The sequence below is a fragment of the Bos indicus genome, chromosome 15, assembly GCF_029378745.1.
Source record: "Bos indicus isolate NIAB-ARS_2022 breed Sahiwal x Tharparkar chromosome 15, NIAB-ARS_B.indTharparkar_mat_pri_1.0, whole genome shotgun sequence".
Lineage (NCBI taxonomy): Eukaryota > Metazoa > Chordata > Mammalia > Artiodactyla > Bovidae > Bos > Bos indicus.
This window is the reverse complement of record NC_091774.1, coordinates 18,036,915-18,059,256: the sequence shown is the minus strand read 5'-3', so window position 1 is coordinate 18,059,256 and position 22,342 is coordinate 18,036,915. Positions and strand designations below refer to the sequence as shown.

General features: G+C 33.7%; 1 protein-coding gene across 5 annotated transcripts in view; it reads right to left on the bottom strand.

Annotated features, from left to right (window-relative positions):
* The window catches only part of CUL5 (cullin 5), a 127,430-nt gene that overhangs the window by 36,928 nt on the left and 68,160 nt on the right, over nucleotides 1-22,342 (bottom strand). For all 5 annotated transcript variants that reach the window (XM_070767577.1, XM_070767578.1, XM_070767576.1 and 2 more), the window contains 6 exons: nucleotides 22,051-22,192; nucleotides 20,605-20,750; nucleotides 20,442-20,522; nucleotides 4,146-4,239; nucleotides 2,761-2,891; nucleotides 2,400-2,507 (listed from right to left, as the gene is read on the bottom strand). In XM_070767577.1, coding sequence (XP_070623678.1) covers nucleotides 2,400-2,507; nucleotides 2,761-2,891; nucleotides 4,146-4,239; nucleotides 20,442-20,522; nucleotides 20,605-20,750; nucleotides 22,051-22,192 — 702 coding nt within the window. The remainder of the gene's footprint in view (nucleotides 1-2,399; nucleotides 2,508-2,760; nucleotides 2,892-4,145; nucleotides 4,240-20,441; nucleotides 20,523-20,604; nucleotides 20,751-22,050; nucleotides 22,193-22,342) is intronic.

The following is a 22,342-nucleotide window of genomic DNA, read 5'->3' as shown; positions in this document are numbered from 1 at the left end:
ACTTAAAATACAGTCAGAGGAATTATTGTAATTCTAAAAAAATCAAATTAGCTTTTTTTTAATGATGCACCTGGCCTGATAGAATTTTTCAAGTGAAGGATTTCAACATGCTCTTGTCATGTTATGATTATCATTATTCTCAAGTGAGCTCTTAATACGGCCTGATAACCATAACATTGTCTCTTGTCCACAGTCTCCTACAAAATATTTTCATATCACCTCCTTTTTCTTCAAATCTCCAGTATTTCCTCCCTCATGCATATTCTCAGCTGATGATATGGACCTCCTATTTCACTGAGAAAACCAAAGTGATCAGAATTCCCTCCTCTTTTCTCCAGCATCATCAATTTTCCCTTTCTCCATTATTTTTATAGCCTCAGTATGCATATATATTATTTTAAATCTTAAAGATTCTCGCTTGGCTTTGTCCACCTTCAGCTACCGCCCCATATTTCTCTGTCTCTCATTAAGCTAAACTTCTAGAAGAATTATCTAACTCACTGTCACTAATTTCACTACTACCATTCTTATTTGAAACTGTTTTAATCAGGCTTTCACCACTTCTACTCCAATCAATCATTCTTGTCAGTCACTCACAACCTCCATGTAGCTGAAGACCACAGTCGGTTAGATCCTTATCTTACCTGACCCGTCAACAGGATTTGAAAACAGCAAACCATGCCCTCCTCCTGCAAAGAGTGTTTCCCACTTGTTTTCTAGCACAGCATTCTCCTCTCTCCTCAGGAAAGATGGTTCCTATTGGGTTTCTTCTCTTTGCTACCCTCACTCTTAATTTGAAGTGTCAGAGCTTTAAAAACCATCTATATGCTGAAGGTCCCAATTTTATTTTTGCAGGCCCACCCCCTCCATTAAGTTCCAGATCTGATGTTGCCATATGGATGTTTAATAAACATTTCAAAGTTAACTTTGTCCAGAACCGAGTTCCTAGTCTCTCTTTAACCATCTCCCCGGAAACCTGCTTCTTTCAAAGTCTTCATCTTCCCTCACCTCAGCAAGCATATACTTTTAACTGATCAGAAAATCTGAGTGTCATCCTTGACTGATCTCTTTCTATCACATTCCACATCTGATTCCAGTATCAAGTCCTATATACTCTATTTTCACAACACAGTAAAAATCCAACAACTTTTGACTACCTCCACCTACTATCCTTCCGGGCTGCGCTTCCATCATTACTTAACTGAATTACTTAAATAGGTTCTTAACCCATAATCTTGCTTCCTCCCTTGCTTCCTTCAGCCTATTCTTTTTGTAGCAAGACAGGTGATTCTGATAAAACATTAAGTCAGATCCTGTCATTTAGTTTAAGATCTTTCTATGAGTTTCTACACTACTCAGAGTAGAAATAAAACTCCTTACCATGGCTCTCACAGTCTTTTGATGATCTGGTCTCCTGTTATCCCTGACTACCCATTTCTGATTTCTTACTATTCTCCCCCTCACTCGATCCACTCTGGCCACAATGATCTCTTTCTTCTCTGGTTCTGGAACATGACAGGCATAGTCTTGCCTTAGAGTCTTGACAAGTGCTGTCCCTTCTGGCTAAAGCATTATTCCCTCAGAAAGCCAGGTGACTTATTTCTTAATCAACTTCAATCTTAATCTGAATGTCACCTCAATAAAGCCTTTGCAGGCCATTCAATTTAATATTTCAAACCACCTTATTACCTCCATACTCCCTTAAATCCCTTTCATATTTTATTTACCTATGTACCTTTCTATCCATTTATCTATCTAAACATAGTGGAGAAAGCTATTATGGAGAAAGCTGATTGTCTTTTTAGAGTCGAGAAAAATATTTCACTTGGGAAGTAAGGAAAGGTAGTTTAAGAGTGGAAAAACTAATGGTAATTTCTAGTGATAGGTTTATGACATTGAAAAAGATACAACTTTAAGGATAATATTATGTTTCATTATCATTATCCTAGACTATAATGATGGGAAATAAGGTATGGAAAACGGGGATAAATGTGATATAACTCTCATAAGAGCCGTAGGAAAGGAAATAGGACAAAGAAATCAACTCTGCTTGGGACAGGATGTTGGAAGAGGCAGAGTATCAAGGAAATTCCAAGAGAAGTATACTTTGAACTGAGTCTTAAGGAAGGATGAGTAGGAATTCAATAATCAGTAATATTCTAAAGAGGAAAACATTCTTGAAAAAATGAGGAAGAGAGCTAATTTCTAGCTAAATTCTGGTCCACAACCATACCCAATCCTTACAAAAGCATATAAGAAACCATATGTAATACGGTTGCCCTCCACTGTTGAAAAATAAGAGTTGCTAGGTTTTTTACTTTGTGGTTTAATAGCATAATGATGCAAGTTTCTTACTACAATTAAATTATGACAATAGTGTTAACATACAGGAATATTACCTTGTCTCTTGCAGTAAGAAATCGTGGGTCATCTTGAAAAGCTTCTTTGACAAGTTTACTGAATCTATTAAATAGTGTAAGTAACTGCTCAACATACTTCTCAGAGTCCTAAAAAATAAAGTGTTTTATATTAAGATGAGTTTTAAAAAAGAGACTAATACACAAAAAATAAGAAAATATAAACATAATTTTAATAAATCATTATAGCTTTAAAATTTGGAAAATTTTCTGAAATATTTTTTTCTTAAGAAAGGTGTTCCAACATCACTGTTTTGCCATCAATTACTAGTTTAAATACCTGATCCTGCGTTTACAAATTAACCTTGATATATACCTATTATTGTCATTGAGGGAAACTTACAGTAGTAATAGTTTCAGCAGCTGCTACCATATCTGCCAGGCCCGCACTGATGATATGCTCCTCCAAGTCTTTTAACATTGGTTCTATCCCATTAGGAACTTTGTCCATCAATGAAAACATTAAATGTAATTCTGAAAGGATAGGACATACTCATGTAATCATTTCATCCATCAGAACAGATTTTCTCTTTGATTTGTATCATGGATCTAGAAAGCCTATGATAATAAGAGTGTGGGGAAATATTAGTTGGAAGTTGACAGCTTTAACAGTATTCTGCGAGTACAATTAGTTTAGGAGTTGTTATAATAAGCATAAGCATAATACTATAACTGCCTGACCTACCTTCTCAGTCTGACACAAATTATTTTTAAAAGAAACTCTAAATAAAGTGATCACATACTGTAAAACCCAACTCCTCTTAAAAGGTGAGTCATCTGACTTTCAATAAAATGGAAAATATTTATTCTAAGAAACACAAAAGTTTACACAGAAGATAAGTACATTTCATAAGCTAGATGTAATATTAAACACACGATACACAGCAACATCAAGGGGTAAAATAATCATGTCCTTAGATTATTCAGAGTGATAAGATAATATAAAACTGTATTCATAAAGCATTTTTCAGTTTACAAAATTTTCTCCTGTTAACCCCCACCTTGGATCAGTGGACTCGACTTAGTTTGGCATACAGAAATTCAAATATTTCATTTGTACCAAGTGAGAAACTTGCTTTTACTACAAAAATACTTCTGAAGAATGTATAGATTTAAGTGAACTGAAATACACACTTGAAACACAACTAGAGATTAGATAGGACCTTGCAATTTTATAACATGAAATCTAGAGAGCAATACATCAAAATGTGAAAAGTGGTTGTCTCTGAGCAGTAAGGATATGGGTTAATTTTTCTTTTTGGTATGTATTTCTTTTGGTATTAATATACTTTCTACTTTCCCAAATATAACTTTATGGGGGAGAGGGATCAAGATTACCAACACAGGGAGTTTTATTGCTTTCTAAAAATATTAGTCATAAAGTTCCACACCAAAGTCAAATTACCTAGTTCTATCCTATACTGTACATTTATCATTTAAATTAGCCTTTAAAAGCAGAGTCTTACTTTTGAGAACAAATTGAAATGTACATGAGCACATACAAACATACTGATACCCAAGGAGAAAAAAATCCTTAAAATACAAGTTCATAATCTTCTTTACAGCATTTCTAACTATGCTAAATATTTTTATCCTTTTCTTTACACAGTTTGCCATAATGAAAATACCTATGTATAAAAAGAATGATCTAACAGTAATGTATTAAAAGCGATGTGCTTCAAAGATATCCTATTAAAAAAGTATAACTTTATGTACTGTTTTACCTACTTTCAGTTTCATTTCGCTTGATCATGCCTTGGCACTCTGCTAAGATAGTCTCTTTAAAGGATGTCACCAGGGCATTTACACAGCATTCCATGAGCTGAAATATATCAAAAATTGGTCAAGGCTATTATAAGCACAAATAAAGCACAAATCTACTCCACTCTATTTTGCTTTACAGTTCCATAAAACCCCATTGTACAACAACAGCAAAAAACTAAGTATACTGAAAGTAGATTTTACTTACCTTTATTAGAGGGTTGATGAAGATAGATACTCTATATTTGTTTACCAAATATACTCCCCCATAAGGAAAAGCCTAGGAACTCAGGTTCTCTATAGAAATTTCAGTAAAAGTCCCCAGTGAGGGAAGGAAAAAATTTTTTAATCTACAAAATCAAATTAAAAAAAAAACAAACAAACTTTAATGAACTCTTATCTGGAGAGAACCTGTGTTGGAGTTAGATGCTAAAATTCTAAAAGTATGAACATTCAGTTCAACTCATAGTAGGTATTACTGCCGTGGGCACCAAAGAAGTGTTAGAATACCAAGAAAAGAAAGCTATAACCTCAGATCTGGAGAAGATCACTATCTTATAAAGGGCAAACTTTAATAAATAAACTAAGTTAAGTGGCAAAACACACACATACAAACAAAGGAACTATCATTTTTTCTGGGTAGTTAAAAAGGTCTCATCCACCTGATGAAATTTAAATTGGATCTTGAAAAGTGAATACAGGTCTTAAAATGGATTGGTTATTCTAAGAATATGAAACTGACTATGGCAGTGAAGAGATAATAGGAGAGAAAGCTAGAAAGGTAGACTGGAGCGAGATTACGAATAAAGATCTAAGGTTTGGGACTTCAAAGGTTGTTGTTGCTGCTTAGGTGCTAAGCTGTGTCTGACTCTTTTGCAACCCCTTGGACTGTAGCCCACCAGGAGCCTCTGTTTATGGGATTTTTCAGGCAAGAATATTGGAGTGAATTGCCATTTCCTTCTCCAGGGGATCTTTCCCATCCAGGGAATGAACCTGTGTCTCCTGAATTGCCAGGCAGATTCTTTACTCCTGAGGCACCAGGGAAGCCCATTCTATAGGTATGAAAGGTTTTAAACAGAAGATAAATGTAATGAACTTCTATTCCCCCACCAAGTCATTTTTAAAGGATCAGTCTAACTGATCAACAAGGTAGGTAGTACTGAGTGGTAGTAGGGAGACTGACAAACAAGGCTGTTGAAAGATTCTAAGTAAGATGATCAGGGTGTAACGTTCTGGTTGGGTCTCAGGAAAATCCACCCCACTCCATCACTGCTCCTCTGTGTCATATATTTTTACTCTCCTTGCAGGTATCAAAATGAATAGGTTGTGATTACCTACACAAGGTACACTAAGGCTGATATCTCTCTTCTTCTTAAAATAGATCAGCTATCTGTATTAAGGAAAGGGAATTATATGTGCCTTACAAGTTCTTTGCTAAAAATTCCTCTTAGAACTGACTTAATGTTGCTAATTACTGAAGCTGAATTTGGGAATGGAGATTCATTATACCACTGTTTCTACTTCTTAAAATGTTAAAAAAAATTTCTGCAATAAAAGTTTTCAGGTCCCTCCCTCTTTGAGAATTATGCTAATGACTTTAAAGTCCATGTATGTCAGTTCTGTCCTAAGACAAGCAATAGATATATGACGTGGTTGAGAAATTTCTGCCAAGGTGGGGAGCTCTGACCCAACTGCTGAGTAATTTCATTCTATACCGGCTCTGGAATATGCACAACAGAACACTCCCACTTTCAACAGAGAACAGGTAAATCTAACTATATATAACTTATAATGAATAAGAAAGTGCAACCAGAATAAGCTCTGTTTTCTAAAATAAGCTCTATTTTCTATAATCATCTGTTTTCTATTTCACTGAAAATTTACACTTGAACATAATCTAGCTCTGGAGTAGTCCAAATTCTGCAGACTCTAAAAAATCTAGAGTTGTGTGTTTCAACCTGTTTGTTGTGAAATGTTTTAATGACTGTGACCAGCTTTTCTTTTTAAAATAATATAGAACAGAACTACAACAAAAATATCAAAGTGCTTCACATACAATAACAATGAATATTATTTCATATAATTTTGTTTCAGATATGAGTAAATAAACAAAGAACATACTAAGTTACAATAAAAAATGTATTTCTTATTATGGGTTTCAGTGAGGATTAAAAGGAGAGGCTAGGGAGGCTAGGTGGTACAATGGTTATGACTCAGCCGTTCACTGCTAAGGGCCTGGGTTTGGTTCCTAATCAAGAAACCAAGATCCTGCAAGCCATGTGGTACAACCAAAAAAATAAATGAATAAATAAATAAAATAAAGGAGAGGCTACATTGACAAGATAGCTGAAGTAAATTGAGCAGAATTTGGTAACTGCTTAGATGACAGGAGTTAGGGTTATAACAGGTTACTGAGGACAAAAAACAAAGGTTACTGAAGCACTTTCTAGCTTGAAAGGTTAAACAAATTATTACAATAACTAATATCTTTTAATAAGAATCTATGCTGTACCAAACATTGTGCTAAATCCTTTACATACATTATCTGATTAATACCAATATGTCATTTAACCCATGACAACCTTATGAAACAGGTATTTAACATATGAGCAAATACGCTTAGAGAGGCTAAGTTACTTTCAAATATTATACAGTTCATAAGATCTTGAGCTGTAGTATCAGGTCAGGTACGTTACTCCAAGCCTATGACTTTTGATACTATATTAGAGAGCAAGTATATACTTAGTAATGGCTGTGTGCTCAGAAATTAGTTAAGTGTTGTAAGAAATAGAGAAGATAAAACATGGTTTATATGCACAATACTCTCACAATATAGTTGGGGTTATGCAACTATAGTATATCTAAAAATGTATGTATTCTTCATACATAACAGAGGTATATGAAAAGTTCAGTTACAATAAAGCAAAGAAGTGGAAATAAACACACTATTACTACACTATAAACTTCACAAGGATAGACTGTGCTCTGTCCAGCTATATACTTATGGACTCAACACAGTGCTTGATAAATAACATAAAGCAGCCTATAATCTGCTACTAAATCAAGTTGTAGAAACAATAGCTACAGTGGGAATTCAAATAAGAGAAAACGGATGAAGGCTAGAGTATTTAGAGAGACTACTGCAAGATGGGCTTTAAGAATTCTGAAGGATTTGAACAGGAAGAAAAGAATAGTAAAACGATACTTAAAAGCATGAATCCAAGAAAAAAATGAACAGAATGAAGTATATGAATCAGTAATTATTTCTTAGTGGGTAGGATGACTCTTATTGGACAGTATTAAGTTGGAAACAGAACTTAGGACCAAATTATGAAGGGCCTTGAAAATAATGATATTATGGTTTCTGAATAAATAAAAATTGAAAGTGATGCTTATAAAAGAGTAGCCTGAACTCACAAAAGAAGAAATACAAATGGTTCAATATAAGAATAAACACGCTCAGCCTCATTAATTTTTCTTCTTCTTCCTTTCTTGGTCATGTCATACACCATGTGGGATTTTAATTCCCCAACCAGGGATGGAACCCATGCCCTCTGCACTGGAAGCACAGAGTCTTAACCACTGGACTGGCAGGGAAGTCCCCCAGTAAGTTTTAAATGCACATAAAAAATCTTTTAAAATCTACAACACCAGGAAACTGGAAAAATTAATAGACTGACAAAACTCAGATCAGCAAAAATAAACAAGCATACTGTTAATGGAAATAAGAATTAACAACAATATTTCTGAAAATCAGTTTGGTACTATATAGCAATCTGTAAAAGGTGCATACTCTTTGCTTCAGCAATCTCATTTCCAGGAAATTCCATTCCAAGAGAATGCCACATGTAAGAAAGATGTATGCATAAAGATGTCAAAAATATAGAAGGATATAAGATATAAAGATATAAGCATGTAAATATATTCCAGGAAGAACTATTCATAAAAAATAATCTATAATAATAATGAATAATAATGAAAATTCCCATCAGTAGAGAATTGGTTTCTATAGTGCATATATATGATGAAATACTTAGAGGCATTAAAAATAATGTTATAATACAGACGTGTTTAGCATACCAATGTACATCATATTTTTTTTTAAACTTTGGGAAAAAAAGAGAAGAAACAAAAAAGGGAATTCCCTGGTGGTCCAATGGTTAGGACTTTGCACTTTCACTCTGAGGGCCTGGGTTTGATCCCTGGTCAGGGAACTAAGACCCTGAATGCTAAAAAAAAAAAAAGAGGGGGAAGGAAAAGAAAGAGTAAGAAAGGTGGAAAAGGAAAAAAGAAAAGGAAAGAAATGAAAAAAGAGATCTTAACGAAGTATTACAAAACAGTGATGATTGTTGAATCTGCTGGCTGAGTTTGGAGGGTGGGGTTCATTCCACTATTTTCTCTACTTTTGTAAATATTTGAAAAGTTTCATAGCAAATAATTTTTTAAAAGAAGAGAGAAGAATTATGGTATAGATCCCTGTGTATTGAAAAATCCTTTAGAAAACTACTTTATATAGGCAAAAAGAAGAAAGGGCAGTTGCTTATTTCCAAAGAGTCTCGCCATCACAAGAGGGTCAGATCCTTGAGGGCAGGGACCATGTTATTGCTCTTTTGTATTTTTCTCCCCATCATTTACCAAAGTCCTACAAACAGAGTCAACCCTGAGTATATACTGGTTATTTGAAAAATACATCTTGAATGGAAAGGATAGTGATAAACCATCTCTCTCACCTTGTATTCCCTTTCTGTCTCCTTTTGCTAGCTTCCGTGAAGAAAAAAACTTTTTGCCATATGTCATCAATTCCTGTATTTTGCCTGAGATGAGCACAACTTCTAAATCCATAGCAATCTCCCCAGAGGTCTGCAAGGTGAAACACTTTAACTATCAATGTGCTTGATGTTTTTTTTACCTTCCTTTATAGCAAAACTCTTCAAAGATGATGCCTGCCATAAAACACAGCAGGCACTCAGTATTTGTTGAATGAATGAATGCATAGGTCTGTGAAGATGAAAGTTTGGATAGGTAGGCTAACTGACATAGTAGAGTCTTTTTTAGTGGTATTCAATTTGCACAATTAATGCTACTTCACTGAAGTTTAATGAAAGCAATAGGAACAGTTCTGACTTTTGTTATGTAATTTCATACAAGTAATAATTTGCTTTTCCCTGAGCTATAAAATAAAGTCATCGAATTAAAAATTATTCTAGATTACTCCACCTTAAGATTCTACTTTATCATTATCAGGTCTTTAACCATACAAAGATATCTATAATGTATTCAAGAATTCATTTATTCCATGTATGGCTATTCTCAACATTAACTTCTTTTTAAAAAACTTTATAACCAGTGTTAAGTTGCTTCATTTCTAAACTAATTATACAAGTAACTCTCTATAGACCAATGAAGCCAATTAGACTCACCTTGACTTTTTAAATACCACCCTTAATATACTTAAATACTTGAAGGTTAACAAGTACTTTAATGCTAATAACTTATGACTTGTGACCTTGTTGCTAATTCAGTTTTTTACTCAATGTTTTGCATATGTAGTAAAATAGTTTCTGTCTGAGAATAAGTAAGCAACTTCTGTAAACCACAGCCCTAAAAGTAAAAGTACCATCCTAGGCACAGCACTTAAATGTTTGGATATGGTAGTGCATTAAACACAAGTAGGTATTACCCCACTTTACAATTTGAAGAAATTGATAACGGGCACACAGCTAGTAAAATGACAGTGGAATTAAACTCCTCACCTTCTTCCAACATGTATGCCCCTAATCAGTGTAACACACTGCCTCCCTTTCAGAGTTTTGGTCACTGTGAAGAAATGAAGACTAACCATCACCATTTCACTCTCTCTATTCCATCATTCCATTTAACTCTAGTGTTACTTTGAAGACAGGAAGCAGTTCTATCTTCTTATTCTTGCTATCACAAGGCTTGACATAGTTCAGATGCATAATAAATAATAAACATATGACTTCAGGTAAAACCAAGGTATATAAGACTATCACCTACAATACTAATTGCCTCAGAAAAAAATTTTTTCAAGTTATTTTCTTCTATATTTTTTCTCATTCTTTTGGGCATGAATTGATATATAAAAGGAAATACTTTATATACTTTACATAAAAGAATAATCTCACTACAATGAGATTATTGTAAATAATCTCACTATTTGCTACAATGTAGGCAAATGCCATGCTTTTGTTAATAGTTTGTCCCAGGCCCTCTAATCTACTTAATAATCAGTAAATTTGCCATAAAATTTCTAAATTTGGAGAAAATGGAAAATGTCACAATATTAGCCACACTTTTAATCCAACAGTGTTAATTTTCTCAACTTTTTAATGCATAATAATGTGAAAATTTTTGAAAGAATGGCAACATCATTTTAGAGGGACTGTTTTTTTCTCATTCTTTTCTTACTGTTAAGTGTCACTTTTTGTGGTCAATAGCACCTCTTCAGGCAGCAGAGCTCTGAAGTCTTTTACCCAGTTTTGTTCATCTGCCACAGGCCCATCAATGATAATCAATCTTACTAAAACTGTGTGTATAACTGGATCTAAGTGGGATTAAGTTGCTCTCCTATAAGTAAAAGTTGAAGTAGGCCTATCAGACATCTAATACAATGCAGCTGCTCAGAACTCTTGGCCTAACTTTCTAGTTTCTCCACTGAACTGCAAGTAGCTAAAGTTGCTAAATGGGTTATCTTCTAGATGAGTCAAGTATCACTATATAATACCTACTACAAACACATATATACTGATGACTCAAGCATGCTTGCAACATGTATACAAAGACACACTTACACACAAAGTGTATGATCCACTCAGCCCAAACTAGGCCAATTAGAGTGAGGCTAATTAAAACCAGTGGGTTAAGACTCCTCTCAGGTCACAAACCGGAGGGACAAACTGGCAGCATTCATGATCCTGACTTCAATTCAACACAGGTGCACTGGTGACTCAAATAACATGAACACTACTACTATAGATGAGATAAATATCCAACAGTGAAAAAAATTTAAGATTTCAAACAAAATATATATTCAGTTCAGTTCAGTTGCTCAGTTGTGTCCAACTCTTTGCGACCCCATGAACTGCAGCACGCCAGGCCTCCCTGTCCACCACCAACTCCCGGAGTTCACTCAAACTATATTACCATTTTTTAATTTACAAAATAATATCATACCTAGAAAATGAGGTGTATTACTAGTATCATGCAAAAGTGTTTTGGTTTATAAGTAAAATAAAATTAAATTCTAGATTCAAATAAGTATAAAAAAGATTTTCTCTTACATGAGTGGCCAGTGGGACCACTGAACATTAAAATGCCTCTACAAATTCACACTTCCTGGAGGTAGACACTACCTTCACTGAAAACTTTTAGCCTAGAGATTTCAGTTCAAAATATCCAAAACAACTATTTAAACAATTCACAGCATAACTCACTTTTCTTTGATTCATCTATTATAATCTGCTGTACTGATAACAGAGAAATTAAAATGAAAGTTACATTAGGATAAATCTATAAGGGGATCCTAAAAATATTTTTGTGATTATGTACTAAACATAAAATTTAAACATTTTACATATAAAAAACTGTTAGAGAAAAATCTTGAGAGTAACTTTTATTGGCTATACATGTAAAAATCCCTTTGGGATATAAATTTTTATCCATTAAAAATGGGACTTTGTGTTCATTCTTAAAATGAAAGAATGGTATAATGTTAGAAACCCTGTTAATTCAATTTCCTGATTAGTTCAATGGAGGAAAATGCCATATGATCATCTCCACTGATGCTTCCCATCTCCCCTCAAAAAAAGGCATTCTTCATAATATCCTTTTTTTTTACATTTTATTTTCATTTTAGCACATAAAAGTAAAAATAACAGAGCATGCCCAAACATACATCACCCCATTTCCTATAATGGTAACTTTTTACATAACTATAGCACAACTATCAAAATGAGGAAAATAATATTGATTTACCGCTATGAATTAACTATTGTTAGAAATTCACCAGTTTTTCCACTAATGTCTCTTTCCTGTTCCAGGATCTTATCTATAAGCCCATGCTGTTTTCGGTTGTTAGTTTTCCCAGTCTCCTTCAACCTGTGACAATTCCTAGGTCTGTGTGTGTGTATTATGATCTTGATACTTTTAAAGAACAGTAGCCAGTTATTTGTAGACTGCCTCTCAAATAGGGATTGTCTAGAATTCTCTCATTTGAATAAGTTATTCAGTTATAAATTTTTGACAATAATTCCATAGAAATGATTTTTGTACTCTTCTTAAATGTATCATATCAAGGGGTACATAATGTCACTATGTCCTATTACTTGTGATGCTAATCTTGATCACTTGATTAAGATAGTGTTTCTTGAGTTTCTCCATCTTGAGTAAGTTAAAGTCACTCAGTCATGTCCGATTCATTGTGACCCCAAGGACACCAGGCTCCTCTGTCCATGGGATTTTCAGGCAAGAATACTGGAGTGGATAAGCCATTCCTTTCTCTGGGAGATCTTCCTGACCCAGGGATCGAACCCAGGTCCCCTGCATTGCAGGCATATTCTTTCTGTCTAAGCCACCAGGGAAGCCCATCATAGTAACTATTTTTCCATTACCAAACACTTAATACTAAGTCCAACCATGTTGCTGCAAATAGCAGTATTTTGTCCTTTATGGCTGAGTAATATTCCACTGGTGGTGTGTGCGTGTGTGCAGACACACACACCCTCCCTCCCATATCTTCTTAATCCAGTCATCTGTTGATGGGTACCTGGATGGCTTCCATGTCTTGGCTATTGTAAATAATGCTACAATGAACACTGGGATGCATGTATCTTTTCAAATAAAGTGTTTGTCTTTTCCAGACACATGCTCAGGAGCGGAGCTACTAAATGGTGATGTAACTTTATTTTTAGTTTTTTAAGGAACCTCCATGTGTTTTCCATAGTGACTGCACTAATTTGCATTCTCACCAACAGTGTACAAGAGTACCTTTTCTACACATACTCGCCAACATGTGTGATCTGTAAACTTTTTGATGATAGCCATTTTTATAGGTGTGAGGTGGTACATCACTGTAATTTTTATTTGTATTTCTCTAATAATTAGATAGGTTGAACATCTTTTTGCGTGTCTTTCAGCCATCTGTATATCTTCTTTGGAGAAATGTCTGTTCATGTCTTCTGCCCATTTTTTTGATTTGGTTGCTTTTCTGATATTGAGTTGTACGAGCTGTTCCAACACTGCAGACATTACATTCTCAGCTGTATCATTTGCAAATATTTTCTCCCAGGTTGCTTTTGTTTTGTTGACAGATTCCTTTGCTGTATAAAATCTTTTAAGTTTAGTTAGGCCCTACTTGTTTATTTTTGCTTTCATTTCTTTTGCCTTGGAGACTGATCCAAGAAAATACTGCTATGATTTATGACAAAATGTCTTGAATATATTCTCTTCTAGGAATTTTATGGTTTCAGGTATTACAGTTATATTTTTAAATGACTTTGAGTTTATTTTTGTATGTGGTGTGAGGGAGTGTTCTCATCTCTTTGGTTTAACATGGTAATATAGTTTCACCAGACATCACTTGTTGAAGAGACTGTCAGACTGCTTTGGAAATCCAGGGTCTTCTACAGTTCCATATAAGTTTTAGGATTATTTGTTCTAATTCTGAGAAAAATGTCATGGGTATTTTGATAGGGATTGCATAGATTGGGTAGTATGGCCATTTTCATAGTATTAATTCTTCCAATCCAAGCCAGCATGGGATATATCTTTCCATTTTCTTGAATCATCTTCAAATTTCTTTACCAACAGCTTATAGTTTTCAGAGTATATGTCTTTCACTTCCTTGGTTACGTTTATTCCTAATAATTAAAACTTTTCTTGATAATTTCAAATTTTTTTTTTTTTTACTTTCTCTTTCTGACATTTCATTATTACTGTATGGAAAGAAACAGATTTCTATACATTAACCTTGTATTCTGCAACCTTGCTGAATTCATTTCTTGGTTCTAATAGTTTTGGGGTAGAGACATTAGGGTTCTCTATATCAAGTATCATGTCATTTACAAATAGTGACAGTTTTACCTCTTCCCTTCAATTTGAATATCTTTTTCTTTTTCTTGTCTTACTGCTGTGGCTAGGACTTCCAATATCATATCAAACAGAAACAGCTAGAATAGCCATTCTTATCTTGTTCCTAAATGTAATGGGAAGGCTTTCAGCTTTATGGTGTCTGCGGGTTTACTGTAAATGGCATTTGTTTTGCTCCCTCTATACTCACTTTGGTAAGAGTTTTCCTTGAACAAATGTTCATTTTTTTCAAATGTCTTCTCTGTTTCTATGGAGATAATACTGTGATTTTTATCTTTCCTTTCTTTAATGTGGTGTTATCACATTGATTTGCATACACTGAACCATCACTGTGATCCTGGAATAAATCCAACTTGATCATGGTATATGATCCTTTTTACGAATTATTGTATTTGGTTTGCTAATATTTTGCTGAGGATTTCTGCATTTTGTATTCATCAAAGACATTGGCCTGTAATTTTCTTTTCTTGTAATGTCTTTGCTATGAGGACTCACAGAATGAATCTAGGAGTACTGCCTCCTACTCAACTTATTTTATTTCTATGGTTTTAGCTGTTCTTTCTCCTCTTTTATTATTTTATTTTGGCCCTATCTCTTTTCTTCTTTGTGAACCCGGTTAAAGATTTATCAATTTTGCTTATCTTTTCAAAAAATTAGCTCTTGGATTCAATGATCTTTTCAAATATTTTGAACTTTATTTTCTCTATGATCTTTATTATTACATTTCCTTCCTTCTGCTGACTTTTGGCTTTGTTTGTTCTTTTTTTATTTCTCTTAGGTGGTGAATTAGGCTGTTTGAAATTTTTCTTATTTCTTGAGGAAGCCTTTAAATGCATCAACTTCCCTCTTAGAACTGCTTTTTGCTGCCTCCCACAGATTCTGGAAAATTGTGTTTCGATTTTCATTTGTCTAGAGGTATTTTATGATTTCCTCTTTGATTTTCATCACGTACTCTTTGAAGTTTTAGGAGTATGCTGTTTAGTCTTCCCATTTGTTATTTTCCCATTCTTCTTTCTTTAGTTATACTAGTTACACACTATTGTCATTAAAAAAAAAACAAACTTCTTGATAGAATTTCTATCCTTACAAATTAAGGTTTGTCTTGTGACCTAGTATGTGATCCGTCCTAGAGACATCCCATGTACACTTAAAAAAAATGTATTCTGCCTTTTTCCCCCCCATGGAATATCCTGTAGATAACAAATCCAACTCATCTATTCTTTTTTCAGGATCTCTGTTGCCTTACTGATTTTCTGTCTGGATGACATATCCACCCATGTCAGTGGGGTGTTAAAGTCTCCTACTATTACCGTATTACTGCCAATTTCTCCCTTTATATCTGTTATTATTTGCTTTATATATAGATGTTCCTGGATTGGGTGCATATATGTTAACAAGTGCAATATCCTCTTCTTGTATCATACCTTTTATCATTATATAATGCCTGTCTTTGTCTTTCATCATGGCCCTTGTTATAAAGCTTATTTTTTCTGAAATGAGTATTGCTACTCTTGCTTTCTTGTCATTTCTGTTTGCATGAAATACTTAACCCAACCCCTCACTACAGTCCCCTTGTAGGCAGCATATTGATGGGTCTTGTTTATTATCCAATCAGCCTCCTATGTCTTTTGATCAGAGCATTTAGTCCACTGACATATAAAGTAATTATTGATATGTATACACTTACTGGGGCTTCCCTAGTGGCTCATATGGTAAAGAATCTGCCTGTAATGCAGGAGACCTGGGTTCAACCTCTAGGAGATCCCCTGGAGAAGGGAATGGCTACCCATTCTAGTCTTCTTGCCTGGAGAATTCCACAGACAGAGGAGCCTGGAAGGCTACAGTCCATGGGGCTACAAAGAGTCAGACGTGACTGAGCAACTAACACTTTCATGTACTTACTGACCCTTTATTACCTGTTTTTCAGTTGTTTTTGTAATTCTTCTCTGTTCACCTTTTTGTTTCTTTTATTGTAATACTACACTACTTAATTACAGAAAATTTACGTTTTAATGTCTGATAGTGCTAGTTCTATTCAAAGTTTTTCTTTCTCAGTGTTTTCCTGGCTATTCTTACATGTTTATTTTTCCATGTGAATTTTCTTATCTTGTCTAATTTCATGAAATAGTTGTGGCATTCTACTGGAATTACAGGAAATATATAAATTAATTTAAGGAAGAACTGACATCTATATCATTTTGAGTAACAAAATTTAAGAATAAGAGGTATCTTCCCATTTTTTCAAATCTATTTTTGTGTCTTTGGAGTGTCTAAGGTTTTCCTCTTACAGGTTTCACAAATTTATTAAATTTTATACAAGTATTTAATTTTCTTTGTTGTTGCTGTAAGGTTTGTCCTAATGTTATAGCCTCTGTTTATTATTTGTATATACGAAGACTGATATTTGTATGTTAATTTTATATCCTATTACTTTCCTGAATTACTTTACAATTTGAGTTAGTTTTATCATCAACTGAAGTTTTTCCAAAGTACTATCATATCATCTTCAAAGTGAGAGTTTTCCTTCTGGCTTACCCATTCTTTTGCCTCTAATTGATTTCTGTAATTTAGTTTCATGGGCTAATACTTCTATTGCAATGTTAAACAGCAACAGAAATAATGGATACAGTTGCCTTGTTAATGATCTTCATGGAAATGCCTCTTATGATTCTCCATAAAATAAGATACTGGCTTTAGGGCTAAGGTAGATACATTCCTGATAATATTCTTAATAAAATAAAAGTAAACCGAATACTTTATTAGCATCATAAAATGCATACATCATGCCAAAAAGAAGCATCATGCTTAATGGTGAAAATTTAGAAGCACTCCTTTCAAAGACTGAAAGACAAAGATCCCAATATTATTAACATTTTTCTAAAATAAACCACTAGCAGATTTAATCCACTGAAGGAAAAAAATGAGGTATTTATACTAGAAAGATATAATCAGATGCTTGGAATACCCCAAAGAACAAAATAAAACTCTTATAAATAAGGAAGGAATTCAGTAAACTGCTAAGCACTATATGAATATTACTTGAAATGTGTATTTGGTCTTTATTAGGCCTGGCCTCATAACTGGGTACTACTTAGGTAAGACTTGTTCTATTATATAGAATACTAGTCCAGAAATTTGTTTTCTTGCATATAAATTATATGCAAGGTTTTGAAGATTAAGTCTTACAACTTTCAAACAAGGTAACATATATCATAATAATTTCCTAATTTTCAGAGAAAACACAAATGTCAAAAATGTACATACTTTAAAATTAAACTTTGGTGTGCACTGCTGTGTATGCATTATGCATACGCGTATCCCCATATGAACTGATAGGCAATTGTCCTCCACTAGTAAGAATAGCCTAACAGGTAAGTTTTGATTAAAATCAGTATCAATAAAGCATTAAGATATAGCATACCATTTTCTGATGGCTAATAATTCCTCTAAAACAGAGTTTAGGGTAGTAAATTTGGTCTGAATAATTTTCAGGGATGGCAGTAATTCTTTTCTGATCTGATCTGATTCAAACTGTTCATACTTTGTGGAATTTTAAATTAGAACCCAGGACTTGGTGATTTTTGGTTTACTGTTCCTTCTATTAGAACTTATTTCATCTTAACACATCATTTCTCTTGGAAACAGAAACTGTAAATTAACAAATATATAACAAATATTATATATGTAGTATAATAGCCTTACCTCAATGAGATATATAATAACGTATCTGCATTAAGCCTAAATTCCCAGTGTTAGTTAAGTCCACAGTTTTCATGCTTAATGTCTTCTCTGCACCAAATTTTGCTGTACAAACTATATAAGTGGTCACTGATTAATATTAATCTATGTTCCTAAAAGTTAGAAAAGTGATAACCTTTGGGGAAAAAAGATGGTAATAATAATTTGCAGGAGCATGATGGAAGGCTCTTAACTGCTGATAATTCTTGTTCTGGTGATTTCACAGGTACCTTCACTTTGTGATAATTCACTTATTAACCTCAGATTTCTGTACACTTTCCTGTATATATATTTCAATCAAAATAGTTAATTTATAAAAATAAACAGAAAATAAAAACAAACCATACAAACAGACTTCTCATCTCCCCAGTAAAGCACCATTTGTTTGCAAGCATATTATATTGCACTTAGATCTTTCTTGAAACAAAACAAAAATGTATCTTTAGACTTTAGAATCATTCAGCGTGATAAGATGTTCATACTACTTGGATTCCTTGAAAGAGCAAGTTCACATCTTCTATCTCAAGTTTTTTCCCAAAATGTATAGATGCATATTTTAAAGTAGAGAGGGAGATTTAACTGCTCTATATAAGCTTTCATGTGTATTTGTTTATCTCTACCTTTCTCATTCTCTTTTTCTTCCTCTCTCTTATTCACCCTATTAATTGGACCTCTATAGTTGAATTTCTGTTCAGGTTACTATAAATATGATACAACTAAGATGTATAAACTATAGTATAAGAACAATTCTACCTTATAAAATTACAACATCCCCATCAAGTGATATATGCAGACCAATCAACTCAAAATATTCAAATCCCTCTAACTAAACTCATCTCTCTCCCTCACTACCAAGATATATTATTATACCAAGTCTCTCTGCAGCAGCACAATTCTCCTAAGCCAAAACCTCAGAAACATTGTTGATTTTAGCTATATCATCCCCATTCATAAGACATAATGTTCCACCTCTGGGAAGTCTGTTTCTACCCTCTTTCTTTCCATTTCCATTGCTATAACCCTATTTGGTACTCCAAATACCCTGCTTGAATTATTGCAAAAACCTCCCACTTCTAACCCAAGCTATTACCCACTCCAATTAATCTTTCATATTGTCACTAATCTTTCTGAGGGATAACTTTGAACATGGCATACTTGTTTTAAAAATATTCAATGGCCTTCCCTAACTTCTGAATGAAGCTCAAGTGAAAGTCACTCAGTCGTGTCTGACTCTGCAACCCCATGGAAATCTCCAGGCCAGAATACTGGAGTGGGTAGCCTATCCCTTCTCCAGTGGATCTTCCCAACCTGGGAATCAAACCAAGGTCTCCTGCATTGCAGGTGGATTCTTTACCAGGTGACCTACCAGGAGCTACCAAGACTGGTTTTAAATCTCTACAGAGAACTTCTAAAAACAACCATTACATATGCTCCCTTTTCTGCCAGTATCAGAGTTATTTGAAAGAGGAAATGTATTGCACATAATAAAAAGCAAAACAGACAAGAGAAAAAAGGTCCAACTCAGTCCAATTACTAAACAAATAAACATCACTATCACTCAAGATGGAAGAAGCCAAAGAAAAATCAGAAGTAAGAAAAAAGAAATCCCAACTGTAGTTCAAAAGTCTGGTTGTAAGCAAACTTGAATGTTACATTTTTGAATGTAAATCTAAATTTAGTTAGTAGGCTCCAAAAACTGAAAGGAACTAGAGGAAATATTACTTCTACATTAAATTTGATTCTTAAATTGCTTAACAAAGCACACTGTCACCCTCCCTGTAAGAGAAAACACCAGAATATATACTGTAGCATGGCAAATACCTCTGGTCATTTTTTTAAAATGAGGAACTTACAACATAAAACAAACACTATATAAAAGACTGATGTTCTCTTATCAAGTAATTAATATTTTATTTCCTACAAGAGAAGTATGAAAACATCTTCCCATAGTAACAAGAAATATCCCCCTGTAGTAATGATTTGGTGCTCACTCATTTGATGTTCGCAGCCACTATTTTATAAAATGTAATTACCATGAATAGTGAGAATTAACTATATCTCTCAGGAGCATATTTTACTTGCCACCCGAAAATCCATAATATGATTAACTTTAGGTATGCACAAAATATAATAAAAGGTGACTGATTAAAAACTAAATAAATATAGAAAAGTCTAGAGCAGGGATGGCAAACAGATTTTATCTTGCACATCACCTCTGTGGAAAAATAATGAGTTCTGAATAAGGTGCCTTCTGAAGCTGTGCTTTGGCTCAGTGGGAAAGAATACTATAATCAATTAGTAATACTGGTCACAGGAGTGAGAAATGATAAATAATGTTACCTGCATCATGTAGTTGCCACCCTTGTGCTATTGCACTCTAAATAATGTCAAAAAACAAACAACTACGAAATTACTTACTGCTTCAACAGAGTTACATTCTCGTCTTGTTTCTAAATAACGTAGGGCTCGTTTTTCTTCTTCTTTTAATTTAGCATCTGCCTGTCCAGAAGCAAAATAGCAATCATTTTAAGAACATCAAGAAAACAGCTCAAATGATCACATATACTAGGTTCTGACTTACATATTTCATATAATTCTGTACACCATTTTGTTGTAAATACGAGGGTGCCTGTGTTCTATAAAATCTCTCTGTTGAATCCAAGTATGCCTTCTCAAAATTGTCCCTATAAATTTGGAGCTTATCCTCTGGATTAGAACAAAGGTTAACTGAAAAACAGAAAATAAAATTTTACTCTAATTATGATTGAAATCAGTATTTTGAGTACAATAAATGAAAAACAAATATTGAGGAGTCATGTTCAAGGGACTGTGACCATGCCCATAAGAACACACAGTCATATAAGACAAAATCCTTCTCTATAAAAAACTTGAAAAGGTAAAAACACAAAGGAGTAAAGTGACATATAGTACAGAAAATGTGAACTGTTTTTGAATAGGAACAAGACTGATGAATAACTGGATGATCAAGAAACCATTCACAGAAAAGATGGGATCTGAATTCAGTCTTTTGGAACAAATTAGTATTTACACTGGTTAGTAAATCCTCAGAAGTAGAACAATACAAGATCAAACCAACATAAAACAATGAGGTTATCTGAATGGATTGTAAGGTTAATAGAAGATAAGGCAGAATGGCAAGCTGGGAATGCTTATGGAGAACCTCAACTCTCTGGCTAAGTAACCTAAATTTAGCATGGCATACCACTAAATGGGTAATACCAATACAACAGTACTTAAAAATTAATCTTGTGAAAGTATATGGGTTCAATGATAGCAACAGTATCACTATAAGAAGACTGTTTCAAAAGTCTAGAAGTAGAAATTAAAGAAGTCTAAGCTGGTGGCAATTGAAATAAAAAGGAAGAAATTTCAGGGACATGGCTAAAGAAAATATAGACTTTATATCTAAAGAAATACAAGGACAACACAGAAAGCAAGTCAAAGATAACCAAAGGTTCATTAATATAAAATCTTCTTACTGAAAACTAGTTTGTGTCAGACATCCTATGATCAGTAAAGATACAGTGTCAAGAACACAGTTAAAAATGCTAAAGTATTATGACAGGAAAGCACAGGTACTATGAAGCACCTAACCTAGTCTGGGAATTAGGAAAGACCTCTATGAGGAAACAGAGGATTTGACTGAATGAATAAGAAAAGTCTGGAAAGGAATGTACACACATGAAATTAACTGATGCCCTAAAAATATAAGTTAAAAAAATGGTTACTTTTTATAAGCTAGAATTTTAGGACTGTTTCTCTAATTTACATAGCTAAAAAGATTTACTAGCTAAGAGATGAGTGAAATGGAGAAAATAAATATTAACTACACAAATATGAATTTTTCCAGGTTTCATTGAAGAATATCTTTTCTGTACTGTTAAAGCATAGGGCACTAAAAGCAGATGTCACTATATGCTAACAAACATAACTGTGATAGTACTATTCTATAATTGTCTTAGAATTTCCATGAAGAGGATATTTGATCATAAAGTTCAGAACATACCATAGGATTCTCTTACTCCAATGACAAGCTGAGAATCAAAAGCTTCTCCTAACCTTTCAGCATGGACCAGCTTCATTGCACTATCTTGAAGTCTGTTTTTTATATTTGAAAAGATTGATTCATTCCATGTATCTAGCATGAGCTAGGAAAAAAAGAACAAAATAGGCAATCATTTTAATTATTAATATACCAAGTACCATATACACACACAAAAATTTTAAGTACAAATGCTAAAAAAGGAAAGCAAACTCTTAGTCCTACATTCACTTGAATACTATAGGAAACCAATATA